Source organism: Phaenicophaeus curvirostris, chromosome Z, assembly GCF_032191515.1.
Source record: "Phaenicophaeus curvirostris isolate KB17595 chromosome Z, BPBGC_Pcur_1.0, whole genome shotgun sequence".
Taxonomy (NCBI): Eukaryota; Metazoa; Chordata; class Aves; order Cuculiformes; family Cuculidae; genus Phaenicophaeus; species Phaenicophaeus curvirostris.
The window spans coordinates 19,340,583-19,368,556 of record NC_091431.1 but is presented as its reverse complement, the minus strand read 5'-3'; the positions used below and the strand labels follow the sequence as shown (position 1 = coordinate 19,368,556).

The window sequence follows — 27,974 nt, the reverse complement described above, 5'->3', positions numbered from 1 at the left end:
AAAGTCTCCTACCATGGTAAAACAGGTAGCCTGTCTGTGCTGCTGGCTACTGACATGAGGAGCAGGCACAGTGCAATGTCACTGACTATGTGTAGTGCTCTCTTGTCACTCTCTGTTCATATTTGCAAAGGTTAGCCTGCATTTTGTGCTAGGAATGCAGTGATCTTCCAGACCAAGATTTAGCTTAGCAGAAGAGGTCAACACCAAAAACCGAGGTGAATTTTCAATGGTGCTCATCTGAAATTTAGCTTGCAAAACAGCTTTTCTGAAAATTTTGCAGTAAGGAGCATAGGCATGATCTCTTAACATGCAGGATGTTCAGATCACATCTGGATGTCACTTGTCTGAGACACTCTCCTCTTGAAAACATGTTTTCAGGACTTAGCTTGCCTCTTATAAGTTAATTCTTCTTCCAGTAAAATAATTACATAACACATTTTAGGAGTCTTTATCTCTTTTCATCTCATGTGCTAGCTGAAAAGATGCTCCATTGTAGTCCTGTTTATACAAAAAGCACAAAGTATTTCTTTTTTAAAATGATCTATTCTAGAGTCAGAAGAAGGAAAAAAAAAAGACTTACATTAGAGAGAAAACTACATAACTGAAAACCAGAATATTTTCTGAAGATATATTGGAGAAATATATGAGCATGGGAAGAGTGAAGGACATCTTTCTCCTCCTGACTGCCTGAGTGAGAGCCTTGGACAAATCATCTGCTTTTCTCAAATTATTTGCTGATGACAAATAATACCCTTTTTTTTGGTGTTTGAAATTAATTATAATTTTGAAGAAACCTGCCTTTTTAATGAAAAATATTTCAAGATGAAGTACTTCTAAATATAAATGTAATATATTATTTGAAAATGTACTTTCTTGCTTCCTAAAGAAATTTAAAAAAACTGATAAAAGTTTTTTTCATAAACGTGTAGCAAAACTGTCGACTTCTTTATTAAATCAAAAAAATTATAAAAAAACAATTAATCATGCATAATTTAAAATTCAGTGTCAGGAAAATTTTGTGACTGTATACATTAAACACATACGATACAAACAAATTTTTAACTTACTAATGCTACTAACACAGACACACACCCAAAAGGAAAGTGTTTCACACATAGATAATACTACTTAGATTTGATCTGAAATTTAAGCAGATGCAAAGAAAATCTCAGTAGTTAATGCATACTTTTCTCCTCTGGCTTTTATTTCTGGGAGGCTATTCCAACTGTTACTAAAGGAAAAATCTGCTTGTGAGAGATTTTGAAAACAAATGGAATTTATGGATTGAATATCTTAATTGGGTAATCATGTTAAAAGTTAAAAGGCAGGGGTCATGTTAACTTAATGCTGCCAGGATCTTCCATGTGTGTCTGCAGTCCTGGCTTCAAGAGGTTAAAAGCATTTCTTGCTTTCTTTCTCAGGGCAGTCATTGCTGCATTCCAGATCCAGGAGGCATCAACTATCTCTTTCAGGACTCCGGACAGGCATGAAATCCAGATATTTGCTAATTTGCAATTCCTTCTTATATTTTCTCAATTTGAACAAGAATATGGATTGCAGTGCCCTACAGAAGACATTGCGGTGTCTTAATGAGCAAGAATGCAGAGACAAAAAACACTGAGACCCCTGTCTCACTGAAGTAAAGCATAAAATTCCCCCAGACTTCACTAGAGAAGGATTTTATCTAAAGAATCCAAATTATTTTTGAGGAACGTTTGAAACTGCTTGTCATAAAGGAAAAGAAGTCAATCACGCCTGTCTTTAAAATCCCACTTACAAAGAACCACAGTTTGTATGACTCACTTAATTGTTCATTACATGTGAACTTAGGGCTTTCTCCCTTTCAATCCTTTCAAGCTGTCTTTTTATAAATACAAATATTGAGACACTTTTGATTAGTGAGATGATGAGACAGAGAATAACTAAATAAATTTCTAAGTCAACACTTACACAACTGATGGAAACCTAATAAAGGCCAAATTCTCACAGATTTTCATTGAGGTCTAGTCCAAATGAGGTTAAGTGGATCTCTTCATTGGCAAGAGGTCACACAAGTTAGCTGTAAATACACACATCCAACCTTTGTATACAACACCCACTGCAGGGTGCTGGTTTTTTTTTCCCATTTATCCTTTTTAACCTATTCTCAAAGTTTCACTGATGAGATTTTTTTCCTGCATGAAAATGAGTCTGGATAAGCTGTACAAAACAGATGAGTTGCTTAGGACAGAACCAGGACTTAATTTTGGAAAGTTCTGTGCTGACTGCCTACACAGATATGAAATTCAGGTACTGTTAGATAGACAATTTCCTTCATACTATGGATTAGAGCTGTCAAACAAGTTCTAGTGTTCTTTCTCTTTTATCACAAATCTCCTACCTGTAGGTACTTCCCTTAAAACACTGAAAGAAAAAGATATATATTGTCCTGATGTGGAGGAAAGCTTGGAAAAAGAACACTTAATGGCATAACAAGAGTGGAATAAGAGAAAAGAAAAGAAAAGGAGCATTGTTATGTTTTTAATTTCTTCTCCGCCTCCACGGTTTTAAGTCAACCTGCCAATTTATGAATTCTTACTGTTTGGATTTGGCACTATTGCATCACAAAGTCTGTTATGAATGACTGTGTATTCTTTCTTTTGGACCGTAAACTTCCTTGGACAGGAACTATTGTTTACTATACTTTTGTACCGCATCTTGCCTAATCATTGGATCAGAGGTCTGTGGGCGACTGCACTCATCGAGTAATAAGGGAAGGGCAATGAACTTATCATGCTCTCCCTGGCAAACACAGTTCTAATAGGTTGCCCATAAACTGAGGTTTGGGAATCATTGTTCTAAGCTCACTTGTTTATTTAACCTATTCCACACTTGTAGCCTGAGATTTATCTTCTCCTTACTATACTAAGCATAATTTCAGGGCACAGCGCAGAATATTTATTTTACCTTTTAATTTTTCTTTTTTTTTAAAATTAGTTTGGTTATTTGTATTTGTAGTTTCAAAAGACACTAACGCAAGCAGGTTTGAAATCCTTGCTTATTTTTAGTACTGCTTGTAGGCTTATTTGGGCAGATTGCTTCTTTTTAGTAAATCACACTTTTCTGAGAAGATACAATCTGGATTGCCTCTACCCTCAGGGCTTATGAGTTAAAAACCCCTACTATTACATATATTCCCATGTGGCTTGAAATACTAGTAGAATATATAATACATTCACCCACAGTCAGTACAAGACCATGAAAAGAAAAAGGAGTAGGAAAGAACTAGCAAATTCTGATATTGGCTGGCAGATCCAGGACCTCAGCCCTCAGAAGATGAGAAGGCAGCTGTTAGCTTGTGGTTAATTTCCAGAAGGAAATGACTAGCTGCTGATTTATAGGTAAATATGGCATTCAGTTATTAAAAGACATGGGATGAATTTTTCAAAATGCATTGCTGATCTTTTCAGTTTCTAGTCAATTTAAAGAATATGTTTAAAGATAGCCTGAAGATGCTTAGTTTAAAGAGGACAAGCACTTATTCCCTCTGACAGCATACGTAGAATCCCAGGTAGTTATGAATAACTTGCTTTTTTAGTGTAACGTTAGTGTCAAGAAGAAGGCTGTACAGAAATCAGATCATGAAATAAACATATTACAGAAAATAAATAAACAATTAAAGCAACTATATTTTTTGTTATATCCATTGTGATTTCAAAACTTCAGATTGAATTTCTCCTTTGATTTTACCATTTATCATGGTTTAAAACATAAAGAAATTCTGTTGATTTAGATGGGCTTATTCCGTTCAAAATCCCACTTAATTATGAAAACTAAAATGTAATAATCTGAAAATCAAACAGTGAAAAATATAACTCAATCTAAATACAAAACTCAGTTTGAAAATTGAAAGTTTAAAGCACGGATTCAAAGAAAAATGTCCTCTGAATACTGTTTTACTTTGATTTTAAAACCATTGTCATATTTTTAGAGTTTGATTCTTTTATCAGGCTTTCAAAATGAATATTGAGCCACTAAACAAAGCCTGAGTTCAGATCATCTATAGTATTAAAACTTTGTAGACGTTACTTATTTCTGGTCGAGTTACTGCTAAGTGGTTTTGTTAAAGAATACTCTCTCTAAAAATTAAAAGAACTTCACATAGTGTGTTAGGTAAATGGGTAACATATCACTTAGTCTTCATATTAGTTATGGGGTAAGATTGAATTAGTTTTAAAGCATATCAGTTTGGTCCAAGAATTTCTTGTTCTCTCTATCAAAAGCTTCTGGTTTGAGAGAACAATGCCAAAGACATTGTTGTGTTCCTAATTTAGCAACTATACTAAATGTAAAGTTCACTACAATTTTGTTGGCAGTTGCTTCAATCACATGATTGAAATGATTCGTTTCGTTAAGAACAAATTTACTTTAACAAACCTGAGATAACCTTGGTTTAACTTAAAAATACCACTGATGGTATTTAGTTGTGTAGAATAATAAAGAAGTATTCAGCTTTTTAAAGTTCTATTTATGTCTTGGGTTGACTCCCAAGGTAAATTGTGGATGATTTCAGGGCTATTACTTCAAATAATCCAAACCAACAAAATAACATACTTCTCAAAACACAGGCTTAACTAATCTTTTTCTGTTTCTGATATTGCAGTTATAATGCAATTTGTTATAATGTAATTTGTTGAAGTAGTGCAGAAATGGAGGGGTGGTGTTAGTAACCAAAAGTAGTTTCATTTTATAATGGCAGAAATGAAACTCCTTAGACTCCTCTTCATGGACTATGCTATTTTGAATATATGCTATTTTTGGACACTGCAGAAAAATGCAAATTCATAAGGTTCTAATTTGGCCAGAAATGTGAACCCCAACAAATTAAACCACATGATCATGCTACCAGCTTCTAAGATGCCAAATAGAAGAAAACATAGAGGTCTCTGTTTCTTGTGAAGAATGATAAACAAAGAGAACTTTTGATGTTTATTCTTCTGCACCCTAAAGAAAGAGGACTGTCCAAAATAGTGCCATTGTGGAATGATGCAATTAAGACAGAGGATTCAACCTTATAATGACCTTTTCGTCTTCCTTCAGTCCTGTATCAAATACTTCCTACTGCTCTGCATTTGAGAGATTTAGAAAACACTTCTGTAATGGTGTTTAAAGCTCTTATTGCCAAATAAAGAACAAAGACCATTCATACAATTAAATATTTATGATGCATTCCTAGCAATGCCCCTCATATATACGCCCCTCAAATCAATTGCCTACTCCAAAGTTACATTGCTTGCGAGCTTAATGCATAACCCTGCATGCAGGAAACACAAATTCTTAGTTTGTGGGTAAATAATCAAGCTATCCTACTCCCTATGCTTATATATGCTTTTAATATATTTTGAAGAAAATATGTATTTAGAAAGAACATAAATTTTCAACTGGCGTATTTATATACAGATTTTATTAAGCTAGAAGATTATTAAGCCAAATGCAAGTGCAAACGAACTTTTATTTTAATGCGTGCCCCGTTTAAAAGAAAACATTGCCTTCTTTACTAATTGCTTTCCAGCATCCTTCCAAAGGAGCAGGGAAACCAGTAAGGAGGCGATGCTATTTCTTCCAGAGGCAGTAGAGGGACCCCTTTAACAGGGCAACCCATTCCCAATTCTGCCTCCTGAGCTGCTGCCACGCGTGAGCCTGAAGTTAGATGAAACGCGAACATCGCCAGAACGAATCTTTCTTTAGCTAACAAAAGATAATTAACAAAACTGTAATTTCCTATCATGCTTTCTTTCCTTCTTCTTCTTCTTCTTTTTTTTTCTGAGAACAAAAGATACTAATAGCTAAGTTCCCATGGTCTGCCTTCCCTACTCTTGAATTAACACAAACCGACCCTTCAAAGCGCCGGCATGGGTTTAACGTGCTTTTTTGATACAATGCTGTGCAGCTTCAGCTTTACTAGAAATGCATCACGCGAACATCTGTGGCTCATCTATGCACAAAGATAAAAGGGAGGGTGGTCTAACACAGGCGGAGAAGAGTCAGGGAAGAAAAGATCACTCTATCCAGAATTTATTTATAAGTTATTTTATGAGACGTCAGAATCAGCATGTATGTCAGTCTTGGTTTATAATGCACAAAATGGATCTTCCAACTATTTTTCCATACGGTTCTTGCTGAGAGCAGTTAACCCAGTAAAATTGGACGTACTCCATGTTTTACCACTCCGATTATTTTCTTCTAACATATGTGTTTACTTCTCAAACTGAAACAGTAATCTTGCCATTGTCTTTTGTAATCTTTATTTGTAATAATGCAACATTGCTGACATTGCTAACAAACCACTGGGTTTACTGAGCAAAGGGGACTACTCTGACAACATTGCTTTGATAACACAGACCCGAGCAAGTACACTTCTCTTTACTTCTACGGGAGCAGGTTTAAAAGGGCTAATCTTTTTCTCTGCATGGGCATTTTGAAAATCCTTTCCCCTGTTGTGTACCAAGCACTTGAGCAAATACATAAAACTAAGCTTAAGTTAATTACTGATTATTTAAGTAAATGCTAACAGATTTTGCTGACGAGGAAGGGTCTTAGAGCAGGGGCTTGAGATCAAACCTGTGCTTGGTAGATTGAAATCTAATGAGCGACTCAATATTGAAATCTTTACTCAGGCTTAAATTCATGAAGTGAAATCCCAGTTCCACTAAAGCCAATGGAAATAAACCCTGTGACTTCAGAAGGATCAAGGTTTCTGACACTGGCCTCAGTAGTTTTTCCTGAACAGGGCCATGCAATGGACTCAAAAATTTGTATGGAAAGGCTAATGTGAAGGAAAGCAGGTATTTGTATCTCTGGAATTTGTTGAGGTGCCAGATTTTTGAAATTGCTGAAAACAAGCCTCTCTCTAATAGTAAGAAAAGCACAAATATCAATTCCCCACCCTGTAGCTGGGGAAAATAAACGGATGCTGATCACTTTCTAATACTCCGCTTCCAATATGGAGCTATTTTAGGACTCAGCCTTTGAAGGAAGTCCTTTTTTTCAGTTAGAAAAACAAATTCTTTTCTCTTTACCTGCACTGGTGCCTGCACCGGTTGTGAGGTCCCCACCCATCAGGCCACCTAGGGGGTTGAAATGAAATACTACAAGTGAGCACATTAAATTATAACAGGCAAACATTCAAAACATTTTCTCAAACTTCAAACAGCCTGCTCTAGTACACACCACTGTTTTCCTCTGACTTCTACAGCCAGATCAGACTCACAGTCATAAAATTGTAATGTTTAATGCTACCCTACGAGACGTTTGCCTTTCAAGGACAAACAAAACATGTAGTCCACAACATTTTATTATTTTATTTGCAGTCACTCACAGCATATGGAAAATCACTTATATTTGAAAGTTACTTATAGCAGTCCTTCACTTGAAAACTACCTTTAGTTCAGTATTAGTCAGAAAAGCAAAGGCTTCCACATAGGATTCGGAAGAAGACACTGAAAGTTCCTGGATAAGAAAGTTACTCAGAAGCTATAATATATATATATACATAGCTTTTGAATTTAATTTCTGCAGCCTTTCATGGGCATTTACTCTAAGGACTTTAAAACTTCTATTTGCACTTGGGGACCTCAGATGGTCCTGTGAACCCAGTATACTTAAGGATCTTGGTGTTGCTTCAGCCAGACAGATTGTATGAACTTAATCTGTATTTATCCTATTCAGAGGTGAGCCCTCATCATCACCAGAGCAGAGCACAGCCTCTTGCTGTACAAGGCACTGAAGTATAGAGTTCAACTATCGTTTACCCATTAAGGAATTTGTGAATGCTTAAATAATAATAAATTCTGCACTTAGCTTCTAGACTGCTGACTTAAGTAATGAGTGTCCTTTTATTCTTTGTTCAACTTGTTTGCACCAGCTGCATTTTCTCCTCTGCCCCCTTAAGCTTTATGGTATAGTGAGTTCCTGCATGAATTAAGTAGACAAGCTGCCTTTTTATGAAACAGCAAATTGTCTGCCCTTTTATCCTTTATTGATTTCCTTTAACCTTAGTCAATATGCAGCTTTTTCCAGACCTTTTTTATTTTCTAAATTGAGAATACAAAACTCTTGGCTTTTCTTTTGATTTTTCAACACAGCAAATTTGGACAAATTGTTACAACTGGTAAAACCACAGTTCTTGTTTCTCAGGGTGGAGCTTAAAGTGACTTAAGGCACCCGAGCAGCTGATAGAAGATCATTTAAATAGATGGATGTAACAGAGCCTACCTGTGTTACCTGCACTCGGAGGCCGATGTGTCACGCCAGGAGACATGCTATTTCTTTGCAATGAAGGATGAGCCAGCGGCAAAAGGTTGGGGTTTCCCAGTGAGCTGACTGGGTTACTGTATACCAGACTGTTGTGGTTGGACACTGGGATAGAAACTGGCATCTCAAAGTTTGGTGGTGGAACAGCCTATATAAGCAAAAAAGGGAAACAAAGACAAGAATAGTACAGAAGCACAACAGCCTTCAAGTACAGTTACTCTATATTTAGTTCAAATATGTTTTAGTTGGTGGTTAAAACATTTACACTTGTTCCCTTCCCCCAAGAGTTGAGAGAAGTGTTTCCAAAGAGTTACCAAGGCTTTTAAATATGATTTTTCAAATCATGATTCCATCTTCCAGTAATGCAGATTGCACATTTACTTTTTAAGAACTGGGAAGATTTTTTTTTTTGTTTAAAACATAACCCTGCTTTATGAAGCTTAATTTTCTTTTTCTTTCATTCTATGAAGTTGTAATTTTTCACTTGTGATATCTTAATCTAGTGTCACAGATGACTGCAAGATCAAAGGTACATGATTATGATGACTTCATTGCATGGAGAAAAATTAGAAGGGGTGGAATGCAAAAGGGAAAGCTTTAATTTCAGCTTATGTTGCTTTAGCAACCAGAATGATCCCAAATCACATTAAAGGCACCAACACAGTACATTACCTTTTATAAAGATTCTGTCTTTGCTTGGAGGGGCTTAAAGAAACAAAGTTCTACTCAGGGACAGGTAGCAAATATAGGAAGTTTAGATACAACCAGTCATTGGGTTCTTTGTGCTTTTTATGGTTTTTATAATTATTTTTGGGGGTGGTGGTGTTTGCTGATGCCTTTTCAATACGCTATTTTCATACTGTAAGGCAAGATCCTCTCCTGAGCTGCTTTCCTTTGCAGGAATCCCTTTCACCAACAACCAAATTATTGTCCAGTTTGACAGAGGGTGTAAGGAGATGTAGTACCCAATCCTCGTTATCCTCTTAGAAAGCTCAGCTCATGTTTTCTTGGTCAGTTGGTGGATTTATTGGTTGGGGTTCTCTTGGGTGGTAGTTGCCTGGATTTATCTAAAATACATGACTCTGGTGGCATTCAAATGCATTAGATCTTCATATTTAAATTATCTGTTTTAAAAAACAACTAATTTCTTGCCTTTGTGAACAGAAAGAAAACTTTTCTGGAACTACCTGACAGCATTTTAGATATTCAAATACCTGAATGCAAACAAAGTACCTCTTAATTTGCCATTTAAAAATCTGATAAACTTCAAGATCCCAAACCCATAAAAAAATTCTTTAAACCAGACTTGTAACATCATCAGAGGGAGGAAATCAGAGAATTTAATTTTGTTCCTGGCAGCTAATAGCACTAGTAAGTCTTCAAGGACCTAGGGAGTATGTTGAGAGCTGGGCATATAATCTGCTGTGTCAGGCGACCGAGGTGCCCTGACCTTGTGCCACCCACATATCTCTTCTCTAGCTGGCCAGAGCTGTTGGCTGCACCCTGTGTATTACACCACTGGCCATCAAATTACAGTTATTCTTTTAGGTTTTTTTTTTTTTTTTTTGTCCTCTTCCCTTTCTAGAGGCAGACATAATTTTGCTGTAAGTATAGAGGAAACATTTTGCTTGACCACTGAAATTCACAGCAAGATTTTAGCTCAGGGTATGATGTGAAGGATACATTACACAAATGCCTCGGGACTTATTTCAAGCTGTTAATTTAGCTCTGAAACCCTTTACATAGTCTGTAGCCTGGTTTTTGAGATATGCCCATGGTATAACGGCTGAGATCAGGTAGAGCACTCAAGCAGACAGACCCGGCTGCATTACTCCCCAGCCAGGGGACTGTTTGTTGGGACTCACTTCCCTTTGCCAAGAAGCACAAAGGCACTCCAGGGGCCACATTTTCATAGAGTTGTTTTGCTTGAGTAGTGTGGGAAGTGGAAGAGAGTTATCTTGGAAATTTCTGTGTTCAGTGTGTAAGAAGCAAAACTACACTGCTGCTGGGTCTGTGTATGGATGCTGAAACATAAAAACGTTTGTGTCTCACAAACAGAAAAAAAACCCCAGAATAAATGATTATGTAATTAATAATGTAATTGCTGAAATATATTCTTTATTTCTTTCAGAAGCAACCTTTTTCTTGCCTGCAGATGTTCTGACAGTTGGAAGTCTAGCTCGCTAGCTGCATGTGTGACTTATCTTTCAAAGGAAAAATTGCATGTTATATTGAATAATAGAATCATAGAATGGTTTGGGTTGGAAGAAACCTTAAAGATCATCCAGTTCCCGCCCCCCGCAACGTGGGCAGGGCCACCTTCCACTAGACCAGGTTGCTCAAAGAAAGGAGTACCACTGTACATCACAACTGACATCTAGGCTTAGTGGAAAAGGGTTAACATAGCATAATTTCAAACATTTTGTCAGCCTGAGGGTACGTTTTGAAGCAAAACGTTCTCTTCACTGGCCACAGAAGAACTCAAAGTGTTCCCAAATCCAATGTAAGTCAGAAGCACGTGGCTGCTTCTAGAGCTCAAAGTCAACTGCTGTTGCTGGTTTCTGCCTTTTCAAAAGATTTTAGCAACTGAATTCACATGAGGATAGACATCTTATCTTTACCTCCAATCTTATCCAAGATGTGAATAAGCCAACACAGGACCTCTTGTTATTGCAGCGTTTGGGGCTGTGATGGAGATTGCACTACCTGATAACTTCAAGAGCATGATCCTGCCCTCTTGAGTGCCAGTCCATGCCAGACCGAGTTTTACCCACTGGAGACCACTTTGTGCAATGTCTTCTTCACCTCTGTCATGGAATCTGTGAAACCTGCCCTCTGAGCCTGGGTAGATACTAATATTGCCTCTATTTTCTTAATTTATTTTCCTAATTCAGATTTCTGATGAGTTACTTAAACTAGAACATGGATAGAAATGCAAATTTAAAAGTCTTTTCCACCCTCAGCAGGCTTATCTGCTTTCATTATTATGCTCTGTCTTTCTTCCATGTATGAACCAAGCCCTTCAAGGGCTGGAATATTTTATTTCTACATTAGTACAGCACAGAAGAGCTCCAGCCTTCGTTGTTTTTGTGGCTGCCGGTCTCACTAGTCATCATTTCTGTAGTAATGGTGTCATTTTCACCATTCTACCTACTGTCTGGATGTACTTGTATCTATTTATGGAGCACTTCAAAGGCAACATTCTCTGGTCAAAGTCAGTTGACTAACTCTCTGCTTTGCAGCACAATATGCACTTCCTCTGGAATGCAGTAGTTTTTGTTTCTTCTTCTTGGGAATCAAACATTAGAGAGAGAAGTTTAGCTGTATAAACACCAGTATTAAACATTAAGTCTCTAGCTACAGTTCTGCTCTGGTTGCTCAAATTTTCTTGTCTTTTATGTCCTTCCCCAAGAACTGCAACCTGCTGCAGATTCCCTAGTCATTCTTGGTAGTAAGTCATGGGGCATATCTATTCCAGCTAGTCCCGATGGACATTAAAGCTTATGATGCAATTGCGTAGTATCTATATTAGTAAATTAAACTTGCCTGGGTATTGAGGCCATCTGAGGCCACGGAGCACTCCATGTCCATACTATTAAGTTTTCTCAACCTCAAAAACATCATGACTACATATAAACTGTCAGTAGGGAATTGTTCCTGGCCTGGGCTAACAACCAAGCAGAGCTCAGAAATTGCCTAGAAGAGCGTTATTTTGACCTGTGCCAAAAGCATGCCAGGGACGATTCAAACAATTCAGGGCAGAGATAAGCACCTCCTGCTGCCTTGGTATGTTCTTTGCCATTTGCTAATTTACTAATATAGATGGAGCCTTGCTCTAACATGTGTGCAGCTTGCCACATTTCGCTTTTTATTTTTCTCTGTCTTTTCTCCTTTGGACTCAAGTGCCAAAGCAAGCAGATGGCTCACCCTAGAGTATACCGCCAGCGTACAGCACACGCTGTGTTAGGTACGTGCTCCACAAGCTGGGGTGTGCTGTGCAAAGTGTTGAGGACTCAAACTCCTTAGAAATTACTGGACCAAACATTCTATGTTAAATATTGTTTTTATCCCTCCCATGTTCAACCAGACTTTCATTTGTTTAGAGACAGAGATACTTATAGCTCCCTTCTAGTGGACTATTTCTGTCTCCTTGGCTTTCATCACTCTTATGAAAACTACAAATAAATGTCTAATTATTATCAGATGTTTTAGAACAATATAAATACTTATCCACAGAAAATTATCTGAGGAAACGTTATTGGCCTTAGCTGTTAGGAGCAAAAGCCAATTTTGTTTTTATTTGGCAGCAGCTTTATTCTGTTACAAGACCAGACATAGGCATTGCATTGTTTTATGTATTTTGTAAGTGGTGATTTAATGCCTCAACTTGGTGACTTTTTGTTCAATTTTGCTTTCCCCCTCCAAATTTCTTGGCTGCCTTTGATGATTACAAGTAAATGAATACAACTGTCCTGACTTCCCTGAAGTTATACTGATTTGTACAGTTAAATATATTATTGTATATAATAGAGCACATTATATGTATACTATAAAATACATTATCTTTACAAATTTCCATTATGTACTAGCTTTGATCTCCATATTGCCTGTTACATCTCAGCTTATGCTGGGAGAAGGAGCTGCTGTTGGGGAGGGCACCTACTGATTCTTTCTTTTGTGGTAAGCAGCTTGATGGAGTGCACAGACCTTGAGCTCTGCATGTGAGGTATTCAAAGAAGGGATATCCTGTCTTACATGAAAAGAAATGCTAACATAACAGTTCTGTGTCTCTGAAGCATCTCTGAATTTCACAAAAAGATAATGCATTGTACCTTGTATCATCCTTGCAAGATAGGAAGACACATTATACCCAAAACACAGCTCAGGAAACCAAGCTAATTGCTGAAGCAGGTCTGCATTTGATGCCAAAAGGTTGAATTTAATGAAAGCAATCAGAGGGAGAATCCATTAATTTTTGGTAGAACAAAAGTGATGTACCATGTTTAGATTAACTGTGTTGTTTCTGATTCCTAGAACTTTCCCAGTTTTACTAAAAAGATGATTTTTGCAAATGCTTATGGAGGTAAGGAAAGTGACCGAACTCACTACCACAGGAATGAGGTTTTTTGCAAGGCTTTTTTTTCTCACATGTTAAGATTTCAAATGGTTATAATGTCCTGCTTTGAACAAAAACAAGCAGCAGGAGAGAAACAGAGGATCTGAAGGACCATTCCAAACACAATTTTTAAGTTAGACAAGACTTGGTTAAGTATTATCTGATTGAAAATTCTGTCACTTTGATTTAAACAAGCCAAAGGTCATCCTTGAAAGAGAGAAAGAATGGCAATTGGTAAGATTTTGACATGAAAAAGTGTTAAGCATTCCAGCTTATAACAGCCACCCTAAATGTTGCAGTCACTGTCAAACTGAGTTCTATCCTGAGAAACTAAATCCATGGTGACAGTTTTAGAGTTGGGTTTTTTTTTTCCAGAGAAAAACAAATATGCAAAAGAACCAAATGAATAGGGAGGTAGAAAAAGATGGAATATATATGTATTCCTCCCAGATATTTTATATACATATTGGACATTCTTTACCAGCCATTCCAAACACTAAATTATCAATTTTGGTACCATTATGATCTCTGGGAAAATCTTTATTATTTAACACCTTTAAAATCCTTCAGCTGAGACTTAACGTGAAGAATGCTTACACTGCATGAGATGGAATCAGAGCAACCTTAAGAGGCGACCTCAGCTTAGCTGTCATATTTTGTACGCACAATTGACTAGCATTACAGAAGAGACTTTGCTCATTCTGGGTGTACAGACATCCATTTTGGCAGCTAACCATACAACCTACATGTGGGAATGAGGAATGAGCAGATCCAAGTGACCTCTTCTAGAAGCAGGCAGAGACTTATTCAAATCCAGCTGCTTAGTTGGACCTGGGTAAACCTTTGGTTTGCTACCCTGTCTTCCACGCACAGTTGGAAGGAGGACCAAATAGAACCTCCAAACATCCACATTCTTTTTTTAATGGCTTTATGAGTGTAATACTAAAACATAATGACAAAGTATTTTTCTCCTGTACGTCTTGTGCAAACGAAACAGCACATGCAGAGTTATTTCTCTTAGATATCTGGCAAGGCATACGACTGATGGTTAGAAATTTTGACTTGGTTAAAACAAAATTTAGCTCATGTTAAAGCATTAAAGAAATGCTGATGAGGTCAAAGCAAATTCTCTGACAAAGCTGTAAAATCACCCCAGCACACAAACATGTCTGAATCCTACCATTAGGCTCTCATGCACTCTGTTTCTCTGCAGCGAGCAAGTAGCTGTAACCCTTCAGTGCTGCAACTGAGTTTAGCAGAGACACTTGAGAACTGAAGCGACACGCACAGAATACACTGATTACTATATATAAAGGAATTTCAGTTCTACATTGTTTTTTTTTCTATACCACCACTGAAAGTATTCTGTGGGTTTGTCAGCCTGTCCACAAAGGAAGATTTCCATTGTTATTTTTTAGATATAATTTGGGCAAGTATTGTGGTAAAACAGTTCTGTAAATCAAGTGAATATAATGTGTATATGTATATTTCACTTCCTTCTGTAGGTTTCACCTGTAGCAGGCTTTGTCTGTGTGTCAGAGGTAAAGACTTGGAAGAAAGATATGTGTCGTGAAATTTTCTGACCACAGTGTTTAATTATATACTGAACTATTAAGAGCCTGTTTCCAGCTGAAATGTTTTCCTTAAGAAGCCAGAACTGAAAGGGTTATGGTTTGTTACTGCAGCAGTTATCAGCAGCCAGCCATCTAACCTTTGGTACTTACAGGTATTTTATGGCTCTTGATCATATTATCAAATTCTTCATTAATTTTTTTGTATTTTTCTTCAGTGCGTGGGGTGAGAGCGTAAGAGGAGTCAGGTTCGGGGCTTTCACAACCTTTGTTTTCTTTCTTGTTCAATGCCTGCCAGGTTCAGAGAAATATCAAGAAGTAAAAAAAAAATGAAAGAGAGCTCAGAGTACTTACACATAATCTTTGCCTGCTGATCATTAGATCAATATCTTCATTAATTTTTCTGTACTTGTCCTCAGACTCAGGGCTGTGACCTACTGAATCGTCTGCATCGGGGTCTGGGCTGTCACAGCCATTAAGTCCTTTCTTTCTCAATGTCTGAAACAGATAATTTGGAAAGTTCAATCCTTGACATGGGCTGCAAGAAAAACTCATAAGTATTACAATAACACAAACTGCCCAACGATGGAAGGTGTTACATCATGCTGTAGGGAAAGAAAGTGACTGCAGATCCACCACGCTGATCCTGTAGGTCGCTAATTACAAGTGGAAGGAGAGGATCTCACAAACCTCCTTCTTCTGAAACTGGAATCAATCAAAAAAGGATGGAACTGACAGTCTGGCAAAGTGCCTGTGCTAGTACCCCTCCTCCCACCACATCTGATAGCATTAAGGGGTTAAGACACCCACCCAGAATGCAATTTATTTTAACATATATATCCACTTGAAAAGAATGAACACTAAAAGCCAAAGATGCATACTGTTTACAGTGGAATACCCTGGTGTTTTCCTTTTCTCTAAAGAAAGACACAGGAGGAAGAAAGGGGAAAAAAACAAACAACAAACCACATAACATATTTGGGAATTCATGTTCTTCACAGAAGAAGAAGGAGAAGTATCTAAATTGAATTCTTCCTTTGAAAAGTATGTAAGGGATGACATTAGCTATGCCCTGCCATTCCTAAGTGTATGCTTTTGATAGGACAAGGAGCAGGACAGAGTTGCTAATGTGGCTGTGAAGTACTGATTAAGAGCTTCTAGACATGGTGTTTACATTTATTGACTGCAGTTACAGTGCTACAAATGCACAGTGCCAAAGCTTAATGTACAGGAAAAAGCACTGCTAAAACAGATGCTTAGTGAAAAGTCAAACCAGATGAATTTCAGGTTGAGCAACTCAAATCAACTCTCACAACCATGATCATCACCTCCAAGATAAATAATAGAGATAAAAATGCTTAAAACTAGAATGAAATCAGTAGCTAACAATTCAGAATTGTTGCCTGGTCTCAAACTGGTTTTATCTGATCTGCCTTGACAGATGACCAAAGAAGAGTCGCTCATTATGGTAAAGAACCATGAGAAGCAATAGTACACAAAGTCAACATTTGTTAGATTTCTCAAATTTAAGTTTAAGAATTTAATAGTCAAAAAATCTTCAAAGAACCCATTTGTCTGCTACTGCTTTTATTAAACTGCTTGCAGTTCCTTCTGAGTTGAAAACTCTCTGAGCAATGTCAGTTACAACGTAGATAGCACCCTTGTGTGGCTATGGTTGTGCTGTGTATTAGTGTGGGATGCTCTAACTAATTTCTTTTTTTGCCTTCAAAGAATGTCTGCCTTTCATCTGAATTTTTTGTTCCTTTTGAAAATGTACATTTCCTAATTATTTTCTTTTGTAACAATGCACAGTTTACCACCATTGCAGCCCCCAAGTAATATATCATACCTTGTTTCTGTAGTATTGCATTTAATCACTAAAAATTAGACTCAATTTTCTCCATTTTACCCAAGACTTAAGACACAGCCCACACATTCCTGCAAAAGCTGTTCTTGTGAAGATGCACCCCTTGAACCTCTCATTTTCAGCAAGTCAGCAAAGTGTTAGTGGTCTGCTGTAAGGGATCTGAGCTATCCAGGCTCATCATGGACCTCTGAAACAGAATGGGCAAATGTGGAAGGCTGTCTCAATGTAGAGCTTTCTTTTCAAACTTTGTACCTATGCAGGCTTCATGTCTAATTCCATGAGCTACAACTGAGACACAGACAATTATAAACGCATTTGAATCAAACCTTAAGAAGCTAAACCAGCCTGAATCATTCTCCCTCTTTTCTCTCCTTTACCTTTTAAATGTGAACAGGCAGAACTGACATAGTCACATATGATTTCTACTGCCACTATCTTGAAACAAGCCAGTTACAAAGCGCTTTTGCAATCAGCGGTTGTCTGATAGATTTAGTAGATAATATATATTAAAAGTGAAAGTTCTCTTTTACATCTGAATAACTAATCTTAAACTAACGTTGTTCTCTTCATGTAAGTACAAAATAGTTGCACTCTGAATATGTAAAATACCATGTTTTCAAGATCCATTGGATCAAGCTGTGCAGACATGAATTCCAGATCAGCACACTTGGGACATTTCCTTGAGCTCCATGTAGTCAGTGATGGATCCCTGCTGATTCACATGGACCCTCTGAGGAATGACACTGTTGTAAACTGGATTGGCTGGCACCCTCCAGTCAAATCTTTGAGATGAAAGTCCAGCTCCTCTATTTATAAATGGCAAGGACCTCTTTTTTTTTTTTCACCAGGGGTCAACAGAGCTGCAACTGAACAGACTTAAGCGAGGGAGGTGTGCAATTGTTACCCCTCCAGATGAAGAGTAACATGAAAAGACAGGAGGGGGAATGTTTTGCAGTCTCTTTCAATCTTTTCCATCATTCCCAAATCCTTGTCTGCTATATTCACTAGACTGTATCTGGCTGAAGGATGCACCTTGTCTTCACACACTCACAATGCCCTGAAGTTCTGTGATTGACTACTTAGCTCTTATGTGAAACAGTCACTTCTGTGGTTTGTAGATCAGGAATACACTACTATCTTTCAGACAACCAGAGGAAGAAAGGCCATGTAACCCAATGGAAGTCTTGCAGTGGTCCCCCAAAAGAGACCAGATTGCTTCCCAACATAGCAGTATTTTTATAAATATTTACATTTGTTTTTTTCCCTATCCTTACAAAGCAGGTTGCTGCCACACCAGGCAGAGAAGATGCAGTCTCAGAAAGGCCAAATACCAAGTTTAACAAAATCATGCTGGAATTCTACCTAAAATTAATTTTTAGCCCTAAAAAATAGAGGTAAACCCCATCTGTCCAGTGTGTTTGGCTGGTACCTTGGCTGACACTGCTAATTAAGCTCATTAATGCAGTGCAGCTCGCCATCCTGCCCTTGTTTGCCCCTTGCTCCCAGAAGAGAAAACAAGAAAAGAAGAACATGCTTCAATGAGTTGAAGCAAGGTTAGACAACAGAAATTTCCACAAGTGTGCTGCAGTCAGGGGCAAATCTCCCAAACTTTGTAATTGCAGTAACTAGTGTCTAGTTATCTGTAAATTTGGGATAAAGTGCAATATCCAGAGAAGCTTTCCAGTGGCTGTGTTTCTTGGTGTTTCTCTTCCCCCCTGTCAACCCTTCTGCTGATCTGGGTAGTTTCTGGGTGTAAGGACTCATGGTGTAAATTTGCCTTCAGCCGAGAGTCTTTCTGGGAGTAATTTCTGGTTTCCTTTTTCTGCACAAGAACATATAATTTCCAACTTGCTGGAATTTCATTGTCTTTGAGACCCCTCCTTGTGTGCCAGATTTTCTTGGCACTGAATAAAAAAAAGAAAAGTTACAAGGGAAAAGACAGAAGAATAGACTGATAGACTGCACAGGCACATGATCACACGCACTCACATACCCAGTCTTCCTCTCGAGAGGTGAGCAGGCTGAAAGTGACATACTTATCCTCTGAACTAAGGTACTGAGTGGTATTCAGGACAAATATAATGATCCTGAGCGTGTTAGCATGCTCTGGCTTCTCAAGACACAGACTGCAGTTTTGCATGTTATCTTGCCTTGTTTGTTAACTTGCTCTCCTTCACATCATTACCTACCCCATTATACCTCTCATAAATGTCCTTTATTTCTGTGTTGTAATGCATCTGATACCAATTGGTACTAAAAGTGGCACTGGCCAATATCTAAGTGATCCATCCACATTCACAAGCTCTCTGACCTCTGTGACAATTTTCTGCTTATCTTTTGCTCTGTGTCACGTCTTGAAAGCAGAGGCTGATTCTAGACATTGGAAAAGAGTGGAGTCCTTAAGACCAACTGGGTTTCAGTAGGCTAAAGTCTTTGACCCAGTCTTGTAGTGATTTATAAATCATTTTTCTTACCATGTTAAGCTGTCCGCAGCCTCTTGCAAACCCTGGAAAATAGCCAGACCTATCGTATCCTCCTAGAGATTAGCTAGTTTCCAAAGTTTTAATGACTATTCAGGGAATTTTTAAGAGGATAAAATTACACAATTGTATAGTGCATTGCATTTTAGAGAACCCCAAGCCAAATTTCAGTTATTTTTAAAGAAAAGAAACCATTTTTGAACTACGGAAGCTCTACTTCCAAGCAATTAAACAAGTAATTATATTGGACTCCAATATCCTAAAACCAGCCAAGGCATTTGAAAAACAAAATGGTTAAAGGAAAACAACCTTTGGCTGAAATCTCATATGCCAACAATTTAGCCTAAATCCTGCTCTATAAATCTCACGGAAGTGCTGACTTTGTGACATACTGGCTGCTGTTAAATGAAGTATAAACAACTATTTACTTTCATTTCACGCAAAATTTATCATCAGTACAAAAGCACAAAAGAAAATATGACACTACCAGCCAGGTCTGATTTTATCAAGGCAATGGAAATCATTGCAATTTGAAGGCTTTTGAGGAGGAGAAGCCTTTCATTTTCCTAATCCTGTTTCTGCAGTATTATTATCTTCTGTTAGCATTTATTCAATGGGAAGAGTAGAGAAGGTTAGAAATACAATTTTTGATTCACTCTTTCAGTTTGCTCATCTTTGTAGAGAGGTATCTATTTTCTTCTTAGCAGGATCACTAGGCCTTGATATTTGGGCTTCGGAATACTTACTTTATAGCTGCCAAATTAAAAAGACCAATCTGACTGAAAAGTTCCCCCAAAGATTCAGACCAGCCACTTTGTCTATTCCATTTTGATATCCTCTGCAACAAAGACCAAACTATTGCAGAATTAATCACTATCTTCATTTGTGTCATGAAAAGTGTGATCTGCTGACACTTCATCTTTAATCAAAGTTTACAGTGTGGAAAAACTCAGAATTGCCGATCTACTTCTAAAAATTCCCGTATCTGTTATGTTGTTTAGAGGCCACCACAATGATTTCTAACTAATAATCCCAACAGTGACCATGGCAGTCCAAAGTTGTAATTTGGTAAATTATATTCCACTGTCAGAAGACAAACCTCACAAGTACCCTTCATTTTCCACTATCTACGTGGCAAAGCAGACAATAGCCCATTATAGAGGAATGATATGCTATTGTGTTCAAATGCTTTATTATTTACAGCCATTTCAAAGAAACTGACTGTATTTATGGGGGACCCTCAGAAAAGCAGAGACTATTTACTTCATGGACCTGATTAACTTAAGCATCAGTTTGCTCTCTGTGCAACAGAAACTTTAAAGTTAGAAGGTGTTGAGTAAAGACAACCTTCACTCTCTTCTCTCGCACAGTTATATAATGATGAAATTTCATGATGAAATTGCATGATACAATGTATGGTGCAATCAAGTAATGAAAGGTTCTAGTGAAATGAAAAACACAAAGAGGAAGAGATAGGTTGCTATGGGAACCGTCCATCTGAATTCCCTGACTTCTGTGTAACTAAAATCTTAAATTTTATGTTCCATTAATGTAGAGTTCTTAGATTTTTACATTTAATAATGAACATAGACTAGTATGCTGGTACTAATGTACTTTAATTGCATGTTTAGGAGAATCAGATAAAACATTATTATACTTACTGTTATCTAGCAAGATCCAGACCAAAAAAAAGAATGTATACCAGTAACACAATAAAAATGGAACATTTCTTACGTCTTTTGTATAAATCATAAAATGCTTTTGTGGTTTATACTCTTTTTGAAACAAGCTACGGGGCTTATATAATAGCTGAGCTTCTATAACCACATGTTAACCTCTTTGTTACTATTTTATTTTCAGCGAAGTTTCAAAGAAAAAAAAATTTCCATTGTCTGTTCACATATGTCTGTCTTCTTCAAGCACGCATTAAGTGTGCTTTTTATGACAATACACCAAACCCTCTGCTTGGATTTGCTTCTCATTTTTGCATGCCAAGTGATTATTCTCTCCTTCTTCAAGTACCTTCTCTAATCACACCTCTTGTGAAACCAAACAATGCCAACACCCTTTGCCAGTAACATCTGCTTCTCTTTGCTTAAGAATGATCGACCAGCATGTTATGAATGTTTATCCACGTATGCTGCAAGCTCATCAGGACATGAGGTTTCTACCTGCTTAGAGTTCAGCCTGTTCTCTTCCACTCCTGCTTTCAATGTGCCAAGGCATACCCACAGTATTTTGTAATATAAAATTGATCCACGTTTTTTAGAAATGGCCCTGGGACAGTGACGTTTTTACTTCTTTTTTTCCCCATAGCTGTGCTATGTACATAACCTGGGTGCTGGGAGCTGTGCAAGGCATCACGCCTGGAGCTGAGGTGACACACAGTCCTCCAGAGGTGTAGCCTGTTCACTCTGAACTTGCAGCCTGTAGCAGGCAGGTCAGCCTCACCACATTTCCTCCTGCCTCTCTGCAGAGGGTCTCCTGCATCCAGATGAGAGAGCACAGCCTGGCCGCTGTGCTTGTGTTGCCCCTCCAGAGGGACAGTGGGACTGGAGATGGGTAGATGACAGAGCTTTGCTCTCTAAAAGAAACCAAGAACAATCCCTTTCCTTAAGGTTCAATCTCACCCACTTTTCTATATAGTATTGACTTAAATTACACAGGGCAACTTCGGCTTTTTAAATATAAATAGAATAAGGGTATGTCAGATTCAGAGATCTCATAGCAGTTAATCTAAACCTCGTATCTCTCTGGAAGTTTTCAGAAAGAAACAAAAGCAAATCACGTGAAGACTCCAGCACTAATGATTTGTATTAAAACTTCTGTTAATGTATACAATTAAGCTCAAATCTTCCTATGTTCGTAACTATTTCATGGGACACACAAAAGACTTCTGCCCTCCACTGTGCTTGTAAACTGTTTTTAAAAAAAGAATATAGATCTTAATAATTCCCGAAGTTCTAAGTAAGGATATTTCCTCATCCTTCAGGCTTTTCCCATCCGTCGTTGTGGCGCAAAAGGTCTGAAAACCCGACAAATCCCCCTGGGCAGCTGACGTAGGATTCCTACGCCAACCCTCAATGAAGGGGATCATGTTTCCCTGGCCTTGACAGAGGAGACGGGTGTCAGCACCCGCCAAGCCCAGCCACCCGGGAATCCAGGGGGGGAGTGGAGCATCAAGTGACCGTCGGCACTGGCTGGCACGATGTGGCCACATCCCGGCGGGGAGTGGGTCCCCAGCCTGGCCACAGCAATGCCATGCATCCCTGCCATCCGCACCTGTCAGCGCCGGCACCTGCTGCCCCATGGCCATAGATGGCTGTCTCTGGGGCTGCAGCGCTGATTGGGGATGCTACGCTCCTGGTCCTGCTGGCTGACCGCTTTGGGGTTGGGTTTTTTTGGTTTTTCATGACTCGTGCTGCTGCCAGACTTCTCGTCTCTCATGTGGTCACAGCCTACAGGAAAGCAACATTTGCACTGTACAGGTATATACACATAAATACATGTATATATAGATCTATGCATATATTTATATATACGCATACACACCCTCCCCTAGTTCATTTCTCAACAACATTTTGTTCAAATCTAGAGGGATTTATAGAAGTCTTCACACATAAGCATGACCATCCTCTGTTTGCTATGTTGCAGTATAATACTGACTTAATATTGCTGGTATGTTGGATTAGTGAAGACAAAAAAAGAGAAGTGCTTTTCAAGATAAGATCGGCATTTTCTAAATCATGAATTCACATGTGAGATTAATTGGAGGTGATAAGATTAGTGACATAAATGCAATGCTGACCTAATTGTGATTCCAGCTTCTGGTAAAATCACCTCTATAGATATGTAAGATTTAAAAAGAAAAAAAACCAACAATGAACCTTGGACAAACATAATTCCTTTTAAATGTTAGTCAAAATTTACTCTGCTGTCAAATGCACCCTTTACATCCAAAGTGTGTTAAAATGAAACTTCTCTGCAGCTGTTTTTAAACTTGTACTAACTGAACAGACAATCAAATTCTGCCCTGTTGTGTTAAAAAAGCCTGACAGCTTTCCACAGACTGTCTGTCTTCATGCGCAAAATTAACAGAGTATTTGCTTAGATCACAAGGTATTTGTGGTTTAAGAGTGGAACAGTTATCACAACTCCTTGAGCACCCCAGTGATTATAACCTCTTACTGAGGGTCTAAAGGCCTCTCACTGACACTGTTTTCCACCAATGGAAATACAGAAGATGTACACAAGGGCAGTAAACTTCAACTTGCCTTTCTGTTCTTCCCATCAGTCTTCATGCAAGCCACCCTGCCCAAAAATGTGTGCCTTCTCCTGCAGAATGAAGGATAGCACCACAGCCTAGTAATAAATACCTTGTTTTCCATAATTCATTTTTGAAGGTACATTTACAAAAAGAAGACTTTCACTAATTCTGAAGGCTCAGTATTTGTGGAATGATTGCATGAAGACAAAACTTCTATACACTGGCTAGTTCCACTAATTTGCTGGCAGGTGCACCTCCAGCCGACAAGCAGACCTGATCTACCAATAGGTGAAAAGATGGCCTAAGAACAGAATAGATCATGGAATCATAGAATCATAGAACAGTTTGGGCTGGAAGGGACATTAAAGCCCATACAGTTCCAACCCCCATACCATTAGCAAGGACATCTCCCTTTGGATCAGGCTGCCCAAAGCCCTGTGCAACTTGGCCTTGAACACCTCCAGGGATGAGGCATCCATGACTTCTCTGGGTAAGCTATGCCAGTACTTCACCACCCTCATAGAAAAAAAATCTTCCTAATATCTAATCTAACTTTCCCCTCTCAGATTGCCCTTCATTCTATGCCTGTATTCCCTGATAAAAAGTCCCTCCCTAGATTTCTTGTAGCCCCTTTCAGTACTGGAAGACTGCTAGAAGGACTCCCTGGAACCTTTCCTTCTCCAGGCAGAACAATCCCAACTCTCTCAGCCTGTTCTCATGTGGGAGGTCCTCCAGCCCTTGGATCACCTTCGTGGCCTCCACTGGACTTGCTTTAATCCATGCATCTCTGACTTGCCTCTTGCCCCCTGGCTAATGTCAGTTCCAGCATAATATCAGTCCATTATGCCCTTTACTGATTTTTCAAAACAGGTTAAGTGTATGAAGTATTTAAAAGATTTTCTCTTAGCTTTATTGAGCATATTTAAAATAGAAGAAGATATTGGTGAGACACAGTGCATTTGATTTGTACTGGGTTTTGTCGCCAGATACAGAAAGTATATGAATGGAAAAATAAACTTTACGGTAGTTCAGCAGAATTCTCTCAGCTTCTTTAGGGAATATGAGGCCACTTAAAAATAAACACTGTAATCATCAACAGGTTGTTATTTCCCTCCTTCTTTTTATGTTCGTCCATCTATAATCCTTCTCCACTGACTCCAGTCCTTCCAGATGGAGCAGGGCCCTCAATATTTTCATTTGTGTCTAATTTAGTCAGACATATACACAAATACTAGGCTGAAGTCAGGTCCCATTTACACTAGTGTAAATCTGTAGCTGGATTTGGAACAGCTGTAAAGACACCACTTGAGTTATTCTAGATGTACAGTGGTGTTACCAAGCCTGTTACATCAGTGTTACTATCTCTTGAAACATACAGTATTTGAAATATTCAGGGCTTAGTATAAATGGCTGCAGAAACAATTAACTATTTAAAAGGCAGCTGGTGTTTTTCCATGCTATAAATGGGAACTTTTAATGCTAAATGCCGTATCAAAATACTTGAGAAATGTGACATATAGAGTAACACATACATTGTACAGCATCCTTTGTGGCAAAAACTTATTACAGAAAGAGTGGTAGCTGAAAGGAATTAGACTTTGCATGCATTTTGAGTCCTATCTATGTTCTAAAACATCCCAAAGAGATTAATACATGCTGAAATTATATATTTAAGGACTGCTTCACGCATCAATTAAAAAAAGCCATCCAAAGGCGACTGTATTGTCAACTTGTGTAGCTACACTAGCCAATGAAGTTGTCAGGAGTAGAAATGATCTGTACCTGAGACAAATAAAACTGTAACAGACAACATAAGTTACTTGGGATAGAATTTTTCCTTGGCCATGGGGCAAACAACTTCAACCATTAACCATGGGGCCAGCGAATATCTGATGACCACAACATGGTGCTTTTCCATTTCATCTGAAACAGAGCACCTCCAGCAGCACTGAACTGACTCAGCAATGAAAACGCCACCCACTGAGACAAGAACAGCACTTCCTTTAGCACCTGGGTTATCCTTGGAGATCTCCCATAAAAATGTTGAATGTATCAATGTTCTGAACAGATTTTTCTTTTTTTTTCCCAGAGTTTGAATATTTATTTTACAGCAGATCAGATTACAGGGTATTACAAAAAAATGGTACCAATATGACCATGAGCAAATGCTGCTGTACAGTGGTTCATTTCAGAGGAAAAAGAACATTCCCTTTTATTTTTACTGTACTGTAATTGTTTCATCCATTGGTAAAAATGCCCAAATCAATACATTGTGTAAAAATGGTGAGTAATAATAGAGATTAGGTCTCTGAAACTCTAGACTCCTGTTTCTTTGCAGGACAGAGGCCTTAAATAGCAACAAAGCAATAACCATCAACTCCCGTTCTGCTGATAGAGTCAGGTTTTCACCAAGAAAAAAGAGAAAGAAGTCTCTCCACTAAGTTCAGAGTGAGCAAGCACTATTTAAGAAGAAAAATTGGCCCATGGTTTTAACTATGAGAGCAAGATGACTCAAACGATGCAGACTTTTATACTTAATTTAAGATGGCTTTGTTTTTTTCTGTTAGACCAACAATTCATATAAGTTCTGTTATTTTCCAGAAACATTTGTGCAAATTTTATGTATCTTTGATCAGTTGCTAAAATCTCCGGACTAGGATATGCATTTGTCTGCTTACCAGTTTCATCTGCTAGAAACAAAGGACTGGGTTTTGTTTTCTCACGGAAAATCCTATGGGAGTGGCATGATCCAGACAGAAACTTTGCAAGTTGAAACTTGCAGATTATTCAACTAAATACTAGCCAAAAAAGGAAAGAGAAAGTACAGTCAGCAGCGGAATAAAACTCCAGAACTGTGGATTATCCTAGAAAGCTGGTCCTTCAAGGTTTCCTGAAGTGTAACCCCTTCAAAATTCATTGTGTTCCTATCACTCTGCAATCCCTTTTTTGTCTCAAAAGGAAAGAACCAGAAATGACAGAATTAGAAAAAACTGGTCAGATTTGCAAAACATTTTTGATAATTTACAAAGCTTTCCAGGCAAAAGAATTCTAGATTTCCATTACTCCAAACTGTGCCATCATGGAGGCAAGAGATTATCCCCTTTATAAAAGATTATCAAAGGGTTCAGCTGCTTCTGTTTACCCCAGGAAACAAGTCCCCCTTTAAGTCCCCTTTCTGACACTAACTTCCTGCAAGGACATTGCTAATTCAGTTTTCTATCATTCTCCCTCTATAAAAAGTTAAATGCTAGTGACAACCAGCATAATTGGGGGGTTATAAGAAGGAAAAACCCAAGCAAACTGTAATGTACTCTATAAGAAGTCTAAATTTAATATAGACAGAGAGACCCTTTGCATACATCTGCAAAAAAACCACTGGCTAGCATGTTACCCTCTGTATCTAAGCTAAATTAACAACATATTGGTCAGTTTTAGTGCCTTGGAGGAGAGGAGAGGAGAGGAGAGGAGAGGAGAGGAGAGGAGAGGAGAGGAGAGGAGAGGAGAGGAGAGGAGAGGAGAGGAGAGGAGAGGAGAGGAGAGGAGAGGAGAGGAGAGGAGAGGAGAGGAGAGGAGAGGAGAGGAGAGGAGAGGAGAGGAGAGGAGAGGAGAGGAGAGGAGAGGAGAGGAGAGGAGAGGAGAGGAGAGGAGAGGAGAGGAGAGGAGAGGAGAGGAGAGGAGAGGAGAGGAGAGGAGAGGAGAGGAGAGAGATCAGATCTTAATTCAGAAACTCAGCATCTTTTCATGAAAAATTCAGCTATCTCCAGAAGCATCTAAAACATACTTTGAATGTTAGGGTTTTTCATTGTAAAACTGGATTTCTTTTTTTGGACAAAATTATAGTTTTGTAAAGAAGAATTGGTGTATTGTCCTGCCAAAGACCTACTCTCTGAAGTCTTCAAACCTTTAATCATATGGTATTCCCACACAGAGAATTCTGTGGGCTTACAAAAGATGTTTCTGCTTGGGTCCCCTCTTTCTGCAGGAAAGCTGGACAAGCAGAGAAAGATTTCAGCCTGTTTAATTTCTTCCAAGACTTGGTAGAGATGGGAAGGAAGGACACCGTGAACATGTGCATGACCGGTATGTTCATTTGGTGAAGACTGAGCTGTGGGCTCTGAACAGCTTTGGTGGCTGTCAGTGCTGCAGAATAAATGAGTGTGCATTGCAGCCTGCTGTGCCCTGCTATCTAGAATTACTCACCCCATACCAGAACTGTGGGGGTGAAGTAGCTGAGGGGTGGGCATGCATTCCCTTCCTCTGAGTCTGCTGCGAAGGTGGCAACCTCCAATGGAGGAAAGGCAATAAATAGCTCAGGGGTACTCACATCTCCAGATACCACAGCTGTTTCCTTAGACAGCCTCCATCAGTGTGTCACAGAGCC

General features: G+C 38.5%; 1 protein-coding gene across 12 annotated transcripts in view; it reads right to left on the bottom strand.

Moving 5' to 3' along the window:
- MEF2C (myocyte enhancer factor 2C) overlaps positions 1 to 27,974 on the bottom strand; it is a 151,871-nt gene that overhangs the window by 35,251 nt on the left and 88,646 nt on the right. For 8 of the 12 annotated variants that reach the window (XM_069880764.1, XM_069880773.1, XM_069880763.1 and 5 more), the window contains 3 exons: positions 15,334 to 15,477; positions 8,254 to 8,440; positions 7,059 to 7,106 (listed from right to left, as the gene is read on the bottom strand). In XM_069880764.1, coding sequence (XP_069736865.1) covers positions 7,059 to 7,106; positions 8,254 to 8,440; positions 15,334 to 15,477 — 379 coding nt within the window. Of the gene's footprint in view, positions 1 to 7,058; positions 7,107 to 8,253; positions 8,441 to 15,132; positions 15,271 to 15,333; positions 15,478 to 27,974 lie in introns of all 12 variants that reach the window. The other 4 variants (XM_069880767.1, XM_069880769.1, XM_069880772.1 and 1 more) reach the window with 2 other exon arrangements.